Source organism: Trachurus japonicus, chromosome 18 (genome assembly GCF_045865225.1).
Source record: "Trachurus japonicus isolate A0001 chromosome 18, Traja_1.0".
Lineage (NCBI taxonomy): Eukaryota > Metazoa > Chordata > Actinopteri > Carangiformes > Carangidae > Trachurus > Trachurus japonicus.
The window spans coordinates 15,715,826-15,734,999 of NC_140924.1; the positions used below are offsets into that span (position 1 = coordinate 15,715,826).

Below are 19,174 nucleotides of genomic sequence, written 5' to 3' on the forward strand. Positions count from 1 at the left end.
CCAACTGCAGCTGAAACTCGGCCAGTGAAGTTTTTTTTATCTCAAGTCCAGTTTTTTAAGGGAAAATATGTTAAAGATGTCCAGCTATTTCACGAACAAACAATCTGTATCCGATGCAGTGCGAAGCTGCTATCAAACATTATACATTTAAAGGACCCATACTCATTGATTAATTGATTATTGATCAGCTCTAGGTTCTACTGTATATTAACACTCTGAAAGTATCAAAGCCTCAGTCCACAGAGAAATGCACACAGCCTCAATATTAAAAAACTGAGCCCTGAAACGGGCCGTCGGGACTTCCTGTGACCTTGTGATGTCACAATGAAGCAGACACCAAGCCCCGCCCCCCACCCATTGATCCCCACCATCCAAGACTTGCAGAAAACAGTCAGCCAATCAGAGGGGATGCATCAATATTTAAGATAAAACACATTAAAAGTGTAAAACATGGGACCTTTAATTTTTAACCATTAAATAGAAACTTCCTGGTATAAGTTTTTCTTTTTTTTTAAAACACAAACAAAGCAGGTTGAAGTTAAGAAACCTTTGTTTTTAATCACGAAATAGTTTATATGTAATAATGATAGGTTTTTTGGTCTATAAATGAGGTAAAACACCTGTGACAGCTTTCTAGAGAGCACCAGGTTTGTCCGACCAACTGTCCAAAAACATAGAAACTGCAAATCCTCAGTACTGAGAACAAGGAACTACTGCTTGATCAATTCGTGATCAATAAGACTTCCTGCTCTGCCCTATTAAGATTATTGTTATTACAGGGATGTGGTTGTTTTGGTAGCTCAATAACAGGTGACAGGTGTTCATCATGCCTGAACCTGAAGGAGCTGTTCAGTTAAATTCATTTTCCAGTTGGTTTTCACTGTGTGGCCTCGTCGTCCATCATCAGCAAAACCAACAGAGCTCTTTCTCCCACCGGACCAGGACCTTCTGTGTTTACATGTGTTTGTTCATGTGTGAGTTCCAGCAGCGCTCATGAGGCAACACTGGAGCGTTCCTCATTATGCGATGGTCATTGTTCCTGGCGTCCTTTGTCTTAGCCAGGCTGGCATGGGGTGTTAACGCCAGCGCCACTCAAAGACGGGCCTGTTTCCAGAGTAAAAATAGCCGGCCTTCGCATGAGAACCAGGGGATCCCCCAACATGCAGACACAAAGCTCCACGTTTTCCATTTAGTCTCTGTACAGTATCAAGTCTAAACTATTCCTTATGTGACTTCCTGCCACCTCTGATGTGTCAGAGAAGGAAAAACTCAATTCAAAACGCACTCCTCAAGTTGTAAAATAGGCTTTTAATGCACTGGGTACGCCTAGGGTTCATTTTTACGATCTCATCAATGGAGCACATAAAGTCGTTTTAAACACATTTCTACAGATGCCTCCGCTGATACGAGATCGATGCCAATAAGTCTATTGGAAACAGACACAACCAAAGTCTCATATAGTTGCCTTTAAATTTCCTCATGTCATGACAGAGAGGCAACGAGGGGTCAGAAATGAAACACGACCCATGTAATCACAAACCATTTATCCTAAACTGTACTTCTAACCATGCTATTAACTTCACCATACACTTGTCACCGGAGTTTCCAACAGCTGTGACCCAGTAATGATACGTTAAAGGTCCCATATATAGAGATAGATGTTTGTATTAAAGCTCCATACAGTATAAAGGTAGATGTTTGTATTAAAGCTCCATACGGTATAAAGGTAGATGTCCATGTCTAGTGTGATTATAAAGCAGCTCTAGGTTCTATATTAATACTGTGAAAGTATCAAAGCTTCAGTCCACAGAGAAATGCACACAGCCTGTATTCAGAAACAAAGCCTTAAAACCAGCCGTCAGGACTTCCTGTCACTTTGTGATGTCACAACAAAGCATTTCGCTATTGGTTTCTCTTAAGCGTTTAACCTGAAATCTGCTACATTTCTACTCAGTCACTCAGAAAACACTCTTTTGATTGGCTCACCAAAGGGGTCTGTAACGTTGTGATGTCACAACGAAGCATGGGCTTCAGAAAGTGGCTTCAAAAGAGGAGATGTAAAACTTATCTGAGGTGGTTTTTGGTTCTTAAACTACATCTCCAAGACAGAAGAAGTGTAAAATAAGGAACCTTAACTGGTTGACCATCTTTTAACGGATCATATCAAAGGATTATGGACTATTATGGGCTATTTGTGCCCTGTGTTTCCCCTGCTTTGTGATTCACTGTCAAGGACTTCACATCAAAACATTAGCATCTGTTTTCTGATTTAAAAAACAAAGCTTTGATCAACGACACGTGGCCGACCGCGACAAAGGCTTTGTGTGTGTGAGTATCAGGTCTGAACGATCCTGGACTGGTGTTTCCACTCGTCGCTCGTTAGATGTCGTCCGAGGTTGGACCAGAAACATAGCTATCAGATCATCCCCCCCCCCACTCCTTCCTCATTCCTCAGAGGACGTGTTAAGGAAATTAGCCTCCGTTTTCAGCTGCGAAACGTGGCAGGAGAGAGACAGATGCACCGGTTTAGTATTTCAGGATGGACTTAACTTATCCCTCCACGTGTTTTGCTCGGCAGCATGAGGAGGACCACCACTGGAGGAGAGGAAGGGAGGGAAGAAAAAAGCCTGACACGTTTCACATCTCTCCTGACAGACGCTGGATCTCGTGTGGCAGACGCTCAGTCCGAGCTTCCTCTCTCTGACGGCAGTGCGGTTACAGTTTCACTGAGGCCTCTCGCCGGGGCGGCTTCACGCATCAGCGGGAGCTTCCAGCTTCATCCCTGCAAGGTTTTTTGTTTTTTTTCTCCAAATGACCAATATATACCCTTCCTCTGGGTGAGGGTATCACCTCACCTGATACACACTGTACTGTGTGTATGTGTGTTTTCTTGGTAACAGAGACAGGAGGAAGCCACAGGTGCAACTCTGGAGGTTTATATTTGATTATTGCTCCAATAAGAGTCTGGATTGGTCCAATCAGACCCTAGAGTTCACTTGTCAACACCAGCTTTCCTCCAACACTGAGTTCACTGCAAAAACTCAAAATCTTACCAAGAATATTTGTCTTATTTCTAGTCAAAATGTCATTTCTAGTCAACACTAATCTCATTATACCTAAAATATGTATATTTATACGAAGTAGCTTGTTTTTAGACACGTTTTTTACTTATTTCAAGTCTATTTTCATTTGAAATAAGTAGAAAAATCTGATAGTGGAGCAAGTTTTTCTTCCTTATTACAAGCACAAAAAACTTCCTTTCACTGGCAGATTTTTCTACTTATTTCAAGTGAAAATTAGTTTGAAACAAGTGAAAATTATCTAAAAACAAGTTCATTTTTAGGTGATGAGTCTCATTTAAAGTGGAAAGAGATTAGTTTTGACTAGAAATGAGACATTTTGGCAAGAAACAAGACAAATATTCTTGGAAAGATTTTGAGTTTTTGCAGTGTTGCCTCAGGACAAACAACAAACCATGTCACTTTTGACTTGGAGTGACTGCAGCAAGACAGAAGTGAAACTCCCTTAACTTCACAACTTTTGTTTTTATTAAAAAACACCTAAAGGCATGTCTATATTTCTGCCTCTACAGACGCATTAGAGCAGCACGATGTGAACATGTTTATCTAAGGAGATAAGGATGGCTTAAAGTGGAACCTCTGGGGGGATTATCCCACCTCCTCCATCACTGCATATTTCATCTCTGCACACATCTGTAACCCACTTCCCAACCACGATCCCGCTCGACAGCTTCTGACTACTTTGTGCCTTTTCACCAAATGGCTCCAATATGTTTCCTTTACGCACGCCATTTAACCCGTTTAGTCCAATAAACGCTGTCCGGACAGACAGACGCGCTTATTGCCCCCCACTCTCTCACTCTCTCTTTCTCTCTCTCTCTGCCTCCACTTCGCTTGCTTGGGGAGATCCACATTCTTTGACCGAGCCAGAGAGAAGCGGGGGCGAGCTTCTCCAGAACCGAGTTACTCCTTTAAGAAAAATGTGTCTGGGGAAAAATCCCTTAAACTTTATATATATAAATGACAACTTTACTCCAGCAAAAACAAAAAAAGAAGCGCATAAATATGAGTCTGTATGTAAGATTCAACTTTGAGTTCAACCCTATGCTGGTGTTTCTTGTCAGTTCAGTGCACAGTAGAGAGTTCCTCCAGGTTTTACCTACGCTAAAAAAAAGAAAAGAGGAAACAACTTCCCCTGCAAAAGAGACGCAAAAGCCGCAGAGAGAGAAAGCGAGTGTCTTCTTACCTCTGATATGGACATGTTCAGGTAGACAAAGAGCCCCGTGGTGGAGGCGATCTGCAGGACCACCACCACTATCACCACCATCGCCACCCACATCTTGGACGGCGCCTCCTTGCGCCTCGTCCCGCTCGCTCCTCCGGCCGGGACCATCATGTAGGTGGTGGACTCGCTGCTCACCGATCTGAAATAATCCTGGTGCTGCTGCTGTGCGTTCGGAGTGGCCATGGCATTCCCGACGCATGAGTAAGACTCGGGAAAACCGCAAACACACACACAAAAGGAAAACAATAAACAGTTTCCACAAGACTTTAGTGACCGAGTGACCGAGAATTAAATTAAAAAAAAAAAAAAGTCCGGAGTTTTTAGAGCTCCATGCGTCCGATGAGCTGCTCGCTTCTCTCAGCGGGAGAGGAGGAGGAGGAGGAGGTGGAGGAGAAGAAGTAGAGAGAGAGAGAGAGAGAGAGAGACGAGCTGAGAGTTAAAGTGTGGACGAGTCCATGTCTGTTCAGCTGCTCAGCTGCTGCGTAAAGTGGGAGCTGGTGGAGGAGAGAGAGAGACAGAGAGAGAGAGGGGGGCTGGCCTAGCCTCTTCATCACCCTGGAGCAGTGGAGGAATGCTCTCTCTCTCTCTTTCTCTCTCTTTCTCTCTCTCTTTCTTTCTGCTGTCTAGGCTTCAACAGAGGAAAACCAAGAAAAGAAGAAAAACATAAAAAACAGATTTTTTTTCTATCTTTTTTTGCCAGTTTTCCTTCATCGAGGAACAAAATATGTTATCTCTCTGTCTCTTTTTTTTTCTTGCATTTCATGCCTCAAAATCTTCTCCCTCCTTTAAAAATGCAGGTTCTTCACATAGTTGAAATACATTGACTTTTTGTCTCATTTCTAAATATGTCACAATGATGCAAACGGATCCACCCTGTTTCTGCAGCAGCTGTGTGTCCACTCTGACTCTGCTGCAAGGATTTGATCTATTTCAACAGTCTGTGTCAAAAAAAAAAAAGTTGATAATTTCTTTATGGTGATGTGGGGTTTTTTTTGACAGATTGCTGATTCCATATTGACCTGACAGAGGGCGCTGTCTCCCTCACTGCTCAGATTTACAGTAAGGAGCTGCTGAGGGAGTGAAGTGAAATAATAGTTGATTAATCAGTTAATGTCATTATTTGATTAACAAAAAACAAAAAGAAAGTAAAAACATCTCTGGTTTCAGTCACTTAAAGGTGAACATTTACCAGTTTTGGGATGGGTCGTCGAACAAAAGCACCTTTTTCAATATTTTGAACAGTGTAGCAAAGGATCAATATGTTTAATCAAGTGCAGATTAATCAATAATGGAAACACTTTGTTGGAGCTGTAGCTTTCTGTGTGTGTGTGTGTGTGTGTGTGTGTGTGTGTGTGTGTGTGTGTGTGTGTGTGTGTGTGTGTGTGTGTGTGTGTGTGTGTGTGTGTGTGTGTGTGTGTGTGTGTGTGTGTTTCTGTGACTTTCCACTGTTTGAGAGCAAATATTTGCTCAGCGCCCTCCACTTTATCTCCGTGAAACAAGTGCAGTCCCGATTAAATATTTAAACTTTGGTCTCCAAACACATCACAAAGCTGCACTCAGTCAGTCAGACATGCAGCCCTGGGCACAACGCAGGTTTCAGAAAGAAAGCAGCGAGCACCGACCTCCTCCTCCTGGTCGTCTGTCCTCGGACACAGACCGACGTGATCCAGCTCATCTTTCCCCCTCAACAGACAACAAAAGGTTTTTTAAAGGAAGGAGACAGACAAAAACTGTGTTTACAGCTCAGCTCTAAACAACAGCCTTTGTTTCCTGTCCATCGCTGCAAACAGCTGGGAAGCAGTGTGTGATGCAGTGTGTGTGTGTGTGTGTGTGTGTGTATATGCCCAGTGTCGGGGCTGTTTATGCAGGATGGGAGGCAGATGAGCTTGGGTCAGAGCCAGACCAACAGCTCCAGACCATCAGAGGGAAACATTTCTACATTTATTCTTCTACAAAGCAGAGAAAACTGACTTCAAAACAGCACCCCTACACCTCTGCTCCTTTCTTCGTCGAGTTTCCTCTGTGCAGCATCGCAGTTGGACGCCTTCGTTCTCCGTTTTGTCTTTTCCTCTTCTGACGTTTGCATGCTAACTAGCTAGCAAACGGCCCAATCTTATCACTTTCCAATAGTGGGTCAGTGCAGCCTCAAATTTGCTCTGTATTACTACTACAACCATTTTTTTTTCATTCATCATCATCTTCAACCTTGTCATTTTTAGTGAAAAAGCTTTACTTTTTGCAGAAATCTAAATGTCTACCAACTACAAAGCTAGCGGTTAGCTGACAAACTCTAAAGTACAAAATATTTCTCAAAAAAGGAGTTGGCTGAATGAAAATATTAAAACTTTTAATAACTTTTACTTCTTCCACAAAGCAGAGAAAACTGACTTCAAACCAACGCCCCTACACCTCTGCTCCTTTCTCCGTCGAGTTTCCTCTGTGCAGCATCACAGTCGGAGGCCTTCGTTCTCCGTTTAAGGCTTTTTGATTTGTGAACGTTGTTGTCAAATGCGAGAGGGATCCAAGCAGATTCTGGCACGGTCCCTTGAGTTTTTGCACCAGATGTTAAAGCCATCCATTGCAGTGATCGGGACTTGACGTATACCCAAGTCGCCCCCAAAGAATCTGCAAAGGAGACGGAATAAAATCTGGACTGTCTGAAATATCAAAACATATGTGGTGGAATCTCCAGCATTGAAATTATAAGAAAGAGTCCGTGTCAACAGAAACACTTGTGATAGAAAGCGTTTGGCATTTGAAGATGACTCAGCGCTGAAAGGTCACAGGTTTGACCCCCTGAAACAGTCAGATCTCTATCGAAGGATAACAGGATAACACTCAACACCTGCACTGGTTGCCTGCAGTCAAACTCTTACATGTGCAACTATCCCAGAGAGATTTGGAAACGATTAAGTGATTCCACAGCTATAACATTTGCTTTAAATTGTTGTTTTCCCAAGTTTTCATCAAATCACTGTTGTTTCTCCAGGCTGAGTCCAATATCTTCCTTACCCGAAGTTCACCACAGGCAACATCCTCTGGGAAGGCCTCCAAAACAGAGATGCCAGAGCCTGTTGTTTTAATGCAAAACAAAGCCTGTGATCAGTTCAGATTCTCAGTGGTTATAAAAAAGGACGACAAGTTTCCGAAAGGTCCAAGGAAACGTCCCTTCTTGAGCTTCTCAAACCTTCTCCTGATCAAAATATCTGTTGGAGACACGCTAGGCATGCGGAAGACCTGCAGAAAGGTGGATTAAGATGCAGGGAAGTCTTCCTGTGTTATGTCAAGGCTCATGTTTTACCATCACATCCACAGTAACAGAGATAAGCATCTGATTTGCCGAAACAGAAACACCTGGCGATCCGCAGTAGGTCGTTTAACAATGCTCACCACTGTTCTGAAGGTTTTCCCAGAATCCTCAAAGACTCTTAAACATTTGGATGAAACAAATAATCCGTCTGTTCTCACATTGAGACTGCCAGACATAAGCTCTTTGTCTTTAAAAGCTTTCCTAAGACAAATATACCTTCGCTAGATGGATTTGTTGGATTTGATGAATTGTGATAAAAAAGAAAAAAATTCCCATTGTCTTTCCCTCTGGGGTCAACACAAGGTTGATGTTTTAATGAAATGGCTTAAAAACAGCTGGATAAATTGAGAGATCTTTAGTGGCCCCCTGATTTTTCACCTGGCATCATCATTTGGTCAAATTCTTTGGTTTATTAGCTGAGTTTTGTTCAGTGCTAACTTGCAAATTTTAGCACCATAACAATAGGCTAACCATCAATATTAGCATGTTACGTTATTAGTATGGGTCTTTAGCTTGACAGATGCTAGCAGGGTTCCACATGTAACAGGTTATTTTGCATGAAAAACCAACATATATGCAAGAAACATCAATATCTACCAATAGAAATAGAAAGTAGGCTACCTTTATCTACCAATATAAATAAAGCACCTTTAAATGATGAGAAATTTTAAAATAATAGTTCACTTTGTATAAATTTGGCAAGAAGACTTGGTATTTCTACACCAACTAAATATTTTTTCATCAGATGGTTAGAAGGGTCTGAAAGGTTCTTGGGAAAAGTCTTTGTAAATGATATCTCAGGTTCTTCAAGGATCATCGAATGTTTATTTTTAGAAAATCTGATTCCTACCCCTGTGATTTGGAAATGTAATGTTGAAAATATGAAAGACAGACTACTGGGGCTACTGAAAGCCACCATTGTTCTCAGCCCCGGGTTTTGTAGTGATGTAAATAACAAAGCTTTTGTTGAGTTAAGTTTTTGCGACACTCATGCGAGGCCAACACATTCTGCGCAAGTACAACAACACTTAATCATTGTTTTTTATGATCAGTAACCAAGGTAGGGAAAATAAAACAGCCTCTTGTGACCCATCACTTAAACAGTGTAACACAGAGGTCCGTCTGACTCTGCGGGTGTGCTGATCCCGTCTCACTCAGATTTACGAACTCACAGCCAGTAGCCAATGGCAGTGTCATAAAATAGTCTGACTGGTGCACTCAGCAGCCCTGAAATACTGTTCTGTATGTATCATACCTGGGACAAATTGTATTTCCACTGTTTTGTTCTTCAGTTTTATTCCACGCTGTTTTATTATGTAAGAAAAATGCAGTTGAGCACATATGCTTTCTCTCTGGTAGTAGCTGCCTTCACATTTGAGACTGGAAGCTGTGAAGGAGCATTTGTTAGTTTGGCAGGACACCTCTTTCCCAGACGGTTAAATCAGTGGAACGAGCAGTCCTGTAGTTACAGGCCAATTTCTTTAATCTTAAGGCTACTGCTGCTTGCGATAAGGTCGACATAAAACTCTAAAAGCATGTTTAAAATTTCAGAGGTTCAGTGTTTTAAAAAATCACTCTAATTCGACCTGACATCATCGAAGCTGTGCGATAAATCAAACTCATCTGGAAAAGAAAATGGAAACAAATGCTCCAATTTATGTCCAATGTTTCAAGCTAGGAATGATGGGAATTTGTGTCCACGTAGAAAGAAAAAAAAAACCTCCACATGTCTGAGCTGTGTGATCCTGGCGCGGCGCTGAGATACAGTCAGACAGGATCAAGTGAGTGCCGGTAAAAAACGAGTCGACCACGAATAGCAGTGTCATCAGGAGAGAAGAGAGGAAACTTCTTCAAAAGAACTATTTGTACATTTTTCTATTCCTACATCACCACCGTTAGCATTAGCAGCTGTTTACGTCCAAAAAGTCTGAAAGAAACAATGTGAGTTTTCATCATATTTCATTCCTTTACTCACCAAGCCCTCCAGAGGCGGGAAGCTACGTCAAAGCTCAAAACTCATGTGTTTTCCTCTACTGACGTTTGCATGCTAACTAGCTAGCAAACGCCCTGATCTGATCACTTTCCAATAGTGGGTCAGTGTAGCCAATCTGCCCTTTATCACGACTACAACCTTTTTTCTTTTCTTTTCTTTTTTATTCACCTCCTCCCCAACCTTGTCATTTTTAGTGAAAAAGCTTTAATACATTCTGCAGAAATCTACAAGTCTATCAACTGAGAGCTGAGAGCTACAACTAGGCTAGCAGTTAGCTCACAAACTCCTACCAAATATTTCTAAAAGAGAGTTGGCTGGAACAAAAGTAGAATTAAAACTTTTGATAAAAATATTAATCAGTACACCAGAAACATGAAAACAATGAAATGAAAATAAATAAACACTTATTTTAATATCACAGTTTCTTCTTGGTGGATTAAACTGAATGATATTTCATAATTAACTATAGGCCTAGTTTTTTCAACAAATGAACAGGGTACCAAATATCAGATAAATAAAGTTAAAGCAGAAGTAAGCGATCCGGTCGTTTTGGCTAACTTCCTGTCAGCCGATGGAGTTAGCAGTCCCCGCCCTCGTCCCTACGTCACCACATTCATGCGCACCCCTTGGCTGCACACGAAGAGAGGACCGCCCCTTTATGCCATTCTCTCTCCTCATTGGATAAAGGTTGTAGGATACAAGGAAAGTTTTCTCCTCGGCTTACAGCAGAGCAGAGTGACTGACAGACCCGTGTTTCAGACCAAACACTCTATATAAGTGATTGCTGTCGGAAGATATAACTATTTAAGACTTATATTAACACAAATATTCCGCTTACTTCTGCTTTAAAGTTTTAACTAAACATTGTATTTATGTGCCAAGAATGACTGAAAGACCCTTTAAGATGTTACTTTCTACTTGTGCAAGTAAAGAAAAAAAGACACTAACAGGCTTATCTGTATTTTCAGGACACAGATAGTGTAATTGATCCTCCCCAACTCCATGAAAGTACTAAATGTACATTGAATATCTGGCGGATGCAAACTGTTTCAGTTATAAATGGCGAATAAATTGAATTTTCGAAGGATTAAGCTTCCGCTGGGACAGACAAAGAGATTATGTATCTCTGCCATATATTTTCTGGTACTGCATATACAACCTCCTCTGCTATAAGCTACATATGCGTCATTATGCTGCTTCCCTTTTCCATCTCCTCCCTCAGTCCATCCGTCTTCCTGGCAGTCAACCACCACCTGACAACACAACAAGCATTTCTCCAGATGTTTGTGTGTGTGCCTCACTGTGTGTGTGTGTGTGTGTGTGTGTGTGTGTGTGTGTCCTCTGACACCACAGCTGTCCACCCAGCCCTGCAGCTTATCTATGTGTGCACGTGTCTCAGTGTGTGTGTGTGTGTGTGTGTGAGTGTATCAGTCAGTTAGGGTCCTGTGGTGAGAAAACATAATGGTGATCAGCAGTGGGAGTCAAAAGTTCAGACTCAGCATTCCATGACATATTATGTATCAGATCCCAGGGACTATCACACACACACTTGTATTGTGCACTGTTTTCGTGGATACGTAGCCTATACTGTACGTAGCTCAAGTTAAACACTTCCAACGTTTAGCTCCAAGAAGAAAAATGTGAAGTGAAATATGGGATTTTATTTTCTGTCACTAGTTGTATCTGTAAAAGTCATTAAATGTAACGGAGATGGCTGGAGAACTAAAGAAACCTCCACCCTGACACCTTTTCTGACACTGTATTGAGTTTGGTCTCCATACGACAATTTCTACAACTTTCCAAATCCAACAATCGGGTCAGAGAGACGTCAGGGATTTGACCGACTGTCTAAATATAATGAGGCACTATGCATGTGTGTTTTGGTGTCCGAGAGATATTATACAAACTCTCAACAGTAAGAAGCAAATGTCTGCCAATAGGTCATACAGCACCCTGGGTTGTTTTTAACCCAAAATCAGAGCATTGTCAACCTTTTACACTTCAGCCTCACAGAGATTTCTGTACTGAATTTTATTTGTAATCCATCCGAGACATTTCTCGTGAGACGTTTTCCCTATGGTGGTGCTAGAGGAAAAGTCAGAAGCATTAATGTCTGTATAGTTTGTCCTCTTTGGGTACCATGAATGTTCTATCCACTTGGTTTTTGTGAGATATTTGGGCCTTTACCATGTCATTTTAAAGTTAGATCTATGGTTGAATCTGAATCTGGACTAGAATCATTATATGATTTTAGGCCAAAATCCTTGTTGACCCAATTCCCCCATTCAGACCAGGTTGTCAATGATCTCACACTCCTATATTTATGCTCACACACACCGACTTTGTCTTCCCACCCACTCACTCCATCTGTGTCGGAGAGAGAGAGAGAGAGAGAAGGGCTTTGTGTTATTTGCAGCTCTGTGTGTATTTGTGTTTCCATGCGCAGATGCAAACATCAGCATTGGTCTCTTTGTGTGTTTCACTTTGATTGCTAACCCATTTTCTTCAGCTGTAGACGTGTGTGTACTTGAAACTGATGACGAAGAACAATAAAACTCTTTGTTGCAAGCTGCTGTTTAGAGGTTCAGCAAATCTTTCCTTTCAGCAAATGTAGCATTTCGCTGACATGTTCAAGGAGTTGGTGATTAATAACAAAAAGAATAGAAAATAAAACTGTTTTTATTCTCATTTCTTTGAAGGCTCACGTCACCATTTGGTTGGGCACCATGGCTCCTTCTTCCTCCAGATCTGACCTCAGTAAGTTAGTGAGTATGAAAATGAGTTTCCTTGATGCCAGAACACAAATTCATCCCAAATGCCAATATTCATGTCGAGTGCGGGGGATGAATGGATCACTCTGCATCTAAATCCCCAACACTGTACTTGATTATAAACTTGTGCAGCGTGCCATGTAGTTGTGGTAGGGCAGAAATTCATGAAACCTCCACAACCAACTGCAGGTTTTGTTATTTTTGGATTCAAAAAAGTACTTTTTAGAGGTGAAACTTAAGTTTTCCATCCATGATAAAGTAATAATCTCATATAAACTAAGATTACCTGCATGATAAAGGAAAATCTCACCAGTGAACCGAAAAAAAAAAGAAGTTATTATGAATGCACATAGACTAAGAATAATAATTACACAATATGATATAGATTCCTATAGAAAATTGCAATTAATTCCATCATTTTAGAGGTTAACCTTTCTGACCTCCTGCTGTAAGTACTCAGGAACTTGCTCTTGTGCTGCCATCTAAAGGACATATGTGGTAATTACTGTTGGATCTCAGTCAAAATTGCACTCATAACCCGAGCAGTTTTCCTTCTAATGCACATTTTATCTGTTATGAAATGAAAACCTTTGCCTTGTGGATGTGGTGGAAAGTGCTATGGTTTGTTTAAACTGCTAGTCAACCGTCTTTTTGTTGGATCTGTGGTTATCTCTCATAATAAACCGATAATATTTCAGGATTAAAGAGCAGGAAGAAAGTGGTGTTCATTCTGGCTCCCTCTGTGCTTTCTTTCCTCAAGCTCTTAACGAAGGCCAAATCCTCTTCGGTCTCAATAAAAGAAAAACAGACATGAAGCCAGCGTGTGTCACACTCTCTTATTGCTATCAAGTCTGTATCCAGAGATAAGCACCTCATCACAACCCTTGGTGTGCATTACTTTTCCATCAAAAACAAAATTAACCTCGTAATCTTGATGATATTTATTGAGAAATTAATCCAATGAAAAACATTCACTTCAGATTACGGACCAATGTTGTTCCAGTAAACCACGCTGGTAACATGGCTAGATATCAATATTTTTGTTCCTTTGTGCACGAGCGCACATTGCCAGTGATCACAAATATGATCCCGTTAGTTACGTTAAAACTCTAGACAGTCATTTTAGCCTCGTCAAGGGAGGAAGTGATGATGGTTTCAGCCAGTTGCTGGGCGAGTAGATGAAGGTCGCTGTCGTCCGCTATCTGCTCTCTGCTTTTGTTGTTCAAGACCCAGTCTATGATGTTACAGGAAAGAGCCTCAGCAAAGGCCTCCAACTTGGCTCCGCGTTGAGACCCGTCTTCGAAGTAATCTCTTGCCAGATCGTGTGTGGACAGCGAATGCATCAGGTGTTCCATTAAGTCCACTCGTTGGCTGTTGACAGATCCAGCATCGTCCTCCTTGTCCTTAGGCGTCGGCGGAGGAGGTGAAGGCAGAAAAACCTTCGCCAGGCCTCCTTTCAACCTCCGGGCAAAACTGTTTCTGCTCCTTTCAAGCTCAGGGAGGAGGGGTGTGGTTGGAGGGGCATCGGGGTAGTCGAGGGATCCCATGATGGGGAGCCCGGAGTGGGACAGGGGTGGGTGGTAGGGCAGGAGCTCTCCAACTGGATCCATCTCTGTGTCCGTGGTCAAACTGTCTCTGTCTTTCCTCGGTCCATCCAAGAACGTCATGTTCTCAGCTTGTTCATCATCCATCTGCATCCCAGCTGATCTTGAACTCTGGGAACCGCCACAAATTTCCCTCAGAGCGATCTCAATCACCGCTGACGCCAACTCTTCAGCGAGCCTTTCCTGGCCTTCATTAGAGCCGGGCACCTCTGGTTCCGCCATTTCCATTTGGTCTATAAACGACTGGATTATGTTCTCTGCCATACTTTGAGCAAACTTCTCAAGAGCCCCAACATTTTGGTGGTTGCTCCCGTGGCCTGCAGGAAAACCAAGGTTTTCCAGATTGGGGTCTGGCATCCTTGAATCTTCACTCACTGCCTGCATCGGTTCCTGTGAGAATAAAAGCAATAATCTCGGTAAAAGGAAAAGAAATATAGGCTCAACTTTTTCCCTGAGCCTCTTTTTTTTCTCAACAACAATGTGGTGAAGGCTAGTGCAAGGTCCAAGGATGGTTTGAACCACTGCCTTGTTCCTATAATTAGTTCATTTTTTTTTGTATTTTTATTGGAATATTTCTTGCCAACATGTTGAGTTATTGTAAAGCCAAGAAGGACATAAATATTTCCCTTAAATGGTGCAGCAGTTGAGCTCTAAGCCTCCACTCTGCTCTGCTTCTACATTCCTTGCCTGTTTCAGATTAGAGAAGAAATAGATAAGCTACAAATTGAAAGTGTGTTGTGTGTTCAAGAAACAGTCAAAGAGAGAAAGTGCAATCAGGGCTCTTGTAAAAAATAAAGGAAGAAAACAGAGGCACAGAAAGAACAGAAAGTCCCCAGTGCGTTCTCAGATGGAAAGTAAGACTGAGGCCTCTGACCACAGCCTGTCACCATATGAGCTGTCGGGCAGCCAGGATGTGACAAGCAGGAAGTTCAGTTCGGTATCAGATTAGCACAAAAATACTGAGCTGGCTTCAGTAGCAGCAACCTGACATTTTTCTAAACTCATTTAGCACACAGCTGTAGTTGATGTAGATTGGGTTTTGTTTATAAATCGAAATATGAGGCTGGGAAAACGAAATGTTACCTGAAAATATCAGGCTGCTTGCTGATGTCTACAAATGAAATAAGACAGCCGTTTCCATTTCAATAGAATGGGGAAAAAAACATTGGGCAGATGCATGAATTTTGATTAACAAAGATTGATTCAGCAAACAGGAAATACTAACCCTGCAGATGTGTTTGTATAAACATTTATCAATATGACATAACATGGAAACTCATGCAGCGATCCTCCAGGGCATGGATTCACAATGCTGTATTGATAAGGTCTGGTACTGTTTGAATCAGTTATATGAATGAGGTCTAGACTGTCTAACTACTTTGCTGCAGGATTCTCAAAGGGCTGTGGGCTTTTCAAATGAGTCCTTTGTATCTCCTGTTGAAGATAGCAACATCTTCTTCGTATACTGTAGGCCTACATGATCAGTTAGATACGAGTTTGTCTAGGATAAGTCAGCTAACTTAGCGTAAAACCGCAACATGTTGTTTTTTTGTACGTGTAATGTTCCTTCTTTACAACATTTGTTGACCTTTTTCTTACCATTTTGGCAAGTTGTAAACCCTATACGAAGCTAGTTTGGCCAGAAAGAAAATATATTATGATCAATTGTGTAGTTTGAGACACAGTTGTTTCCAAGCCTGTGCTAATTTAAGCAATTAGCTAGTTTAATCTCATGGTACAGCTACAATTGTATCAATCTACTAATCCAACTGTTGCTTACTTGATGATTTGGATTACTCACCTTTTAATCCCAAATTTGTGGTCTTTGTCTCAATAAAAAAAAAGAAAAAAAGCTAACCTAGCATGCATCAACCAACTGGACTGTAGCGATTTACTGAGAAAGAGGACTAGATAAGACAGACTTTAAGAAAGTAATTTGAAATTGAAAGTGACAACCTTAACAATATCCTGATCTTCCTGGGTTGTGTTACTACTGTTTAGTTTAGTTCTGTCCAGCAATGGATTTCAGGATTATTTACGGCCATGTTGCAATCGAAATGATGGTTTGATTTTTCTGCCTCTGCAGGAGTATAATATGAGTGATATGTGATACAAATCTAATAGAAATGTTAGGCAAATCAGGTTATGTGGTAAGTGCTTTGTCTCTCAAACACTCACACATAAACACAAAGTCTCTCTGTCTTCTCTGAGCTTCGTCACAATGCAGCCAAAGCGAAAATATGTCACGGGAATCCACTTCACCAAAAGATTGCCGTCTCCCCTGGTGTGCATGTTACAAACTTTATACAATTTGTCACACCTTTAACCTGTCATTACTCATTGAGTGGACCGTAGCCTGGTTTCAAAATGGAGACAACCCAGAGGGGAAGACAAGATAGAGACTGAAGCGCAGATGTGGAACAAATTACAGCTAAAACAAAGAATGTTTTCTCTGGGCAGACTCACTTGGACATCCTGATGGGCAGAGGAATGTGAATGAGATGAGGATGCTACTTTATTCCTGGATGTTCTTGTGTTGCACAATCCTGTCTAACCTAATGCTGATTTGGTAACACCTCACCTACAGCTAAAGCAATCTACATCAATGCCCACAGAAACTGGACACAAAGCAATTCAGTGTATTGCAAAATATTGTTGGCAATGCACTGTCTCCGGTGACCTTCCATAAAAACTCTATTTCTTCCATAAATATTTTCATTCTTTGTATTGAAATATGACAAATCCAGAGAAAAGAAATCTTTAAAGAAATAGGCTATATGGTTTTAAAATCCACTTTGCCACACAAATTACCAAATATATTTTCCAGACCGATCATCTTTTGTCTTCCCCCCAAAAAACTTAACCGATAAGAGATTTAAAGCTACAAAAGTAGTTAAGGCAAGAAAAGAAAAGGGCATCTCCTGATTTACTGCAATAACTGGCAAGTCAGAGGAGGAATCCTAGGGGCCAGTTGGAAGACAATGAAGCCAATAGTTACATAAATGTAATAGAAAAAAGAAAAAGAAAACAAGACACAGAAAACATCAGGCAGCCATACTACCTGCAGGTCGACCAAGTCCTCAGTTAGTAACACGATGACGGTTTGCTCTTTGGTGTCTCTACTGCAAATGAGTTCATACGGAAATGGTTTGACAAATGAGTTCACAAGTTGCTTTCACTTCCTCTGTGTGTGTGTGTGTGTGTGTGTGTGTGTGCGCGCGCAAGCCTTATTTGCATCAATCTAACTCTGTAACGACAAGCTCAAAGTATGACAAAAAAGGCCTTTGTGTGTGTCATTCTTAAACTGCTATAACCAGCATTTTACCATCGAATACAATTAAGGTGGATTTGTATTACATTACAGTATGTAATTCTGATTATATTCTTGATTGACCAAAAAATAGTGAGAAAGGACTGAGACCTCAAGGTTTCTGAAAAGGAAAAATGGTCACCAGTACAATTCACATGATTGTGGATTAAAAAGTATTACCTTCCAAATAACACATACACAGGGATGTGGTCCAACAAAAGGATCGGGTTTGCATTGCATTAATTGTTATTGTGCAACGTGAACAATTTTATGACCTTGACTTTAGCAGCCAAACCCATACAGATTTACTATCAGCTTCAACTAAATCCTGAGAATTAAAGGCTGAAACAATCCACCCCCCGAGTCTACATAAGCAATCTGGAAGAGCATGCTCTCATACGAAAGCCTTTTGTCTTGGTGTTGGATGAGGACAACAGGGAGGGGCGATGAAATAAAAGCAGTGTTGTGAGATGATATCTCCCTGCAGGCCTCATTAGATGCCGAACTGCACTGCGTGAGCTGTAAAGGTTGGGGTTGCATTAGAGTATCCTGTTCATATAAAGTGAAGGTGGAGCTCAGGAACTTTCTTTGTTTTTTTGTTGTAGTTAAAAATAAAAATAAAAATTGAACCTGTTAGTTTTGTGCTCCACGCTGAACAAGGTGATGTTTGCTCACTTCAGTTTAGTCATCCAGTTGTAGGGTCTGTGCAGAGATGATGTAGCTATATGGCATTGTCCCCAGATCAGAAGATGGTTAAAATGAAATCTTCCCAGATTTATTTGATTCTCTTAACAAGCCTCAGAAACACTTTATGGCCTCAATTCCCGTCATTCAGACAAGAATCAAAGACGACCCTCCCAAACTCCTGGCAGCAGGATGGCTGTTAGCTGCCAGCTTCTCCTGATGTCCACTCTGAACTTGCCCTCTGGGTGCACGAATGTGATCCACAATTTTTTATGACCCTCTACAATCCAAACTATATTGAGTGCTGTAAGCCCCGGGAGGCCTGTTGTGCTCTCTCTGCACTTCAGGAAATGGTTATCTGCGTGTCAGAGAGCTGATTTCACAACATGAAATCATTCATATAGGATTAACTGTGAATTTAGAGGAAATCAGAAACACAAACATGCAGGAGAAGAAATATAACCTGTGGTTCATAACAGAAACATTTACTAAATGTGAACTAAAGTGAATGCAGGTGTTCAACATGGCAACAAATGTCACAAAATGTCAGACCCAACAACTTTGTTTTGACATAATCAACGCAAAACTCCTCGTACAAAATATAAAAGTATTAGGCAGAGGGTTAAATTGAAAAAGCAAAGGAAAAACAAAGGAAAAGCAAAAACCGCAAACAGATATAAACCATGTTTAGTCTTGTAAAGCTGTGATGCCCCACATGTTCCATTTCAAGACTGGTAAGGCCCAATACTACTCATATTTTTGCAGTAGTCATTGTAGTAGTGGCTTATTTTATGTAAACACCACAACACAAATAACTTCAAATGAAATAAACAGTAGATATAATCTGAATGGATGGAGGGAAGGGACGGGGTGCATGAATGCAAGAGGTCTGCAGTTGTTCAACATGGCAACAAATGTCACAAAATCCAACAACTTTGTTTTGACATAATCAACACAAAACTCCTCCCATAAAATATAAAAGTATTAGGCAGAGGGTTAAATTGAAAAAGCTGAAATAAACAAAGGAAAAGCAAACCGCAAACAGAATATAAACCATGCTGTGATGCCCCACACGTTCCATTTCAAGACTGGTAAAGGCCCAATACTATTCATATTTTTGCAGTAGTCGTAGTGGCTTGTTTTATGTGAAACACCATAGAAAAAAACACAAATAGGTTCAAATGAAATAAAACAGTA

General features: G+C 41.1%; 2 protein-coding genes across 3 annotated transcripts in view; both read right to left on the minus strand.

The window, feature by feature from the left end:
* tnfsf10l (TNF superfamily member 10, like) overlaps positions 1-4,794 on the minus strand; it is a 64,990-nt gene extending 60,196 nt beyond the window's left edge. For both annotated transcript variants that reach the window (XR_015034296.1, XM_085759989.1), the window contains exon 1: positions 4,267-4,794. Coding sequence is in view for 1 of the 2 variants with exons in the window: in XM_085759989.1 (XP_085616115.1) it covers positions 4,267-4,488 (222 nt within the window). In the remaining variant the exon portion in view is untranslated. The remainder of the gene's footprint in view (positions 1-4,266) is intronic.
* Positions 4,795-13,305: 8,511 nt separating this feature from the next.
* LOC146968946 (uncharacterized) lies at positions 13,306-17,107 on the minus strand. The gene is made up of 2 exons (XM_085759847.1): positions 17,045-17,107; positions 13,306-14,373 (listed from the first exon to the last, which is right to left on the minus strand). The coding sequence occupies exon 2, from the start codon at positions 14,365-14,367 to the stop codon at positions 13,489-13,491; it is 879 nt and encodes a 292-aa protein (XP_085615973.1). The 5' UTR covers positions 14,368-14,373; positions 17,045-17,107; the 3' UTR covers positions 13,306-13,488.
* Positions 17,108-19,174: the final 2,067 nt, after the last annotated feature.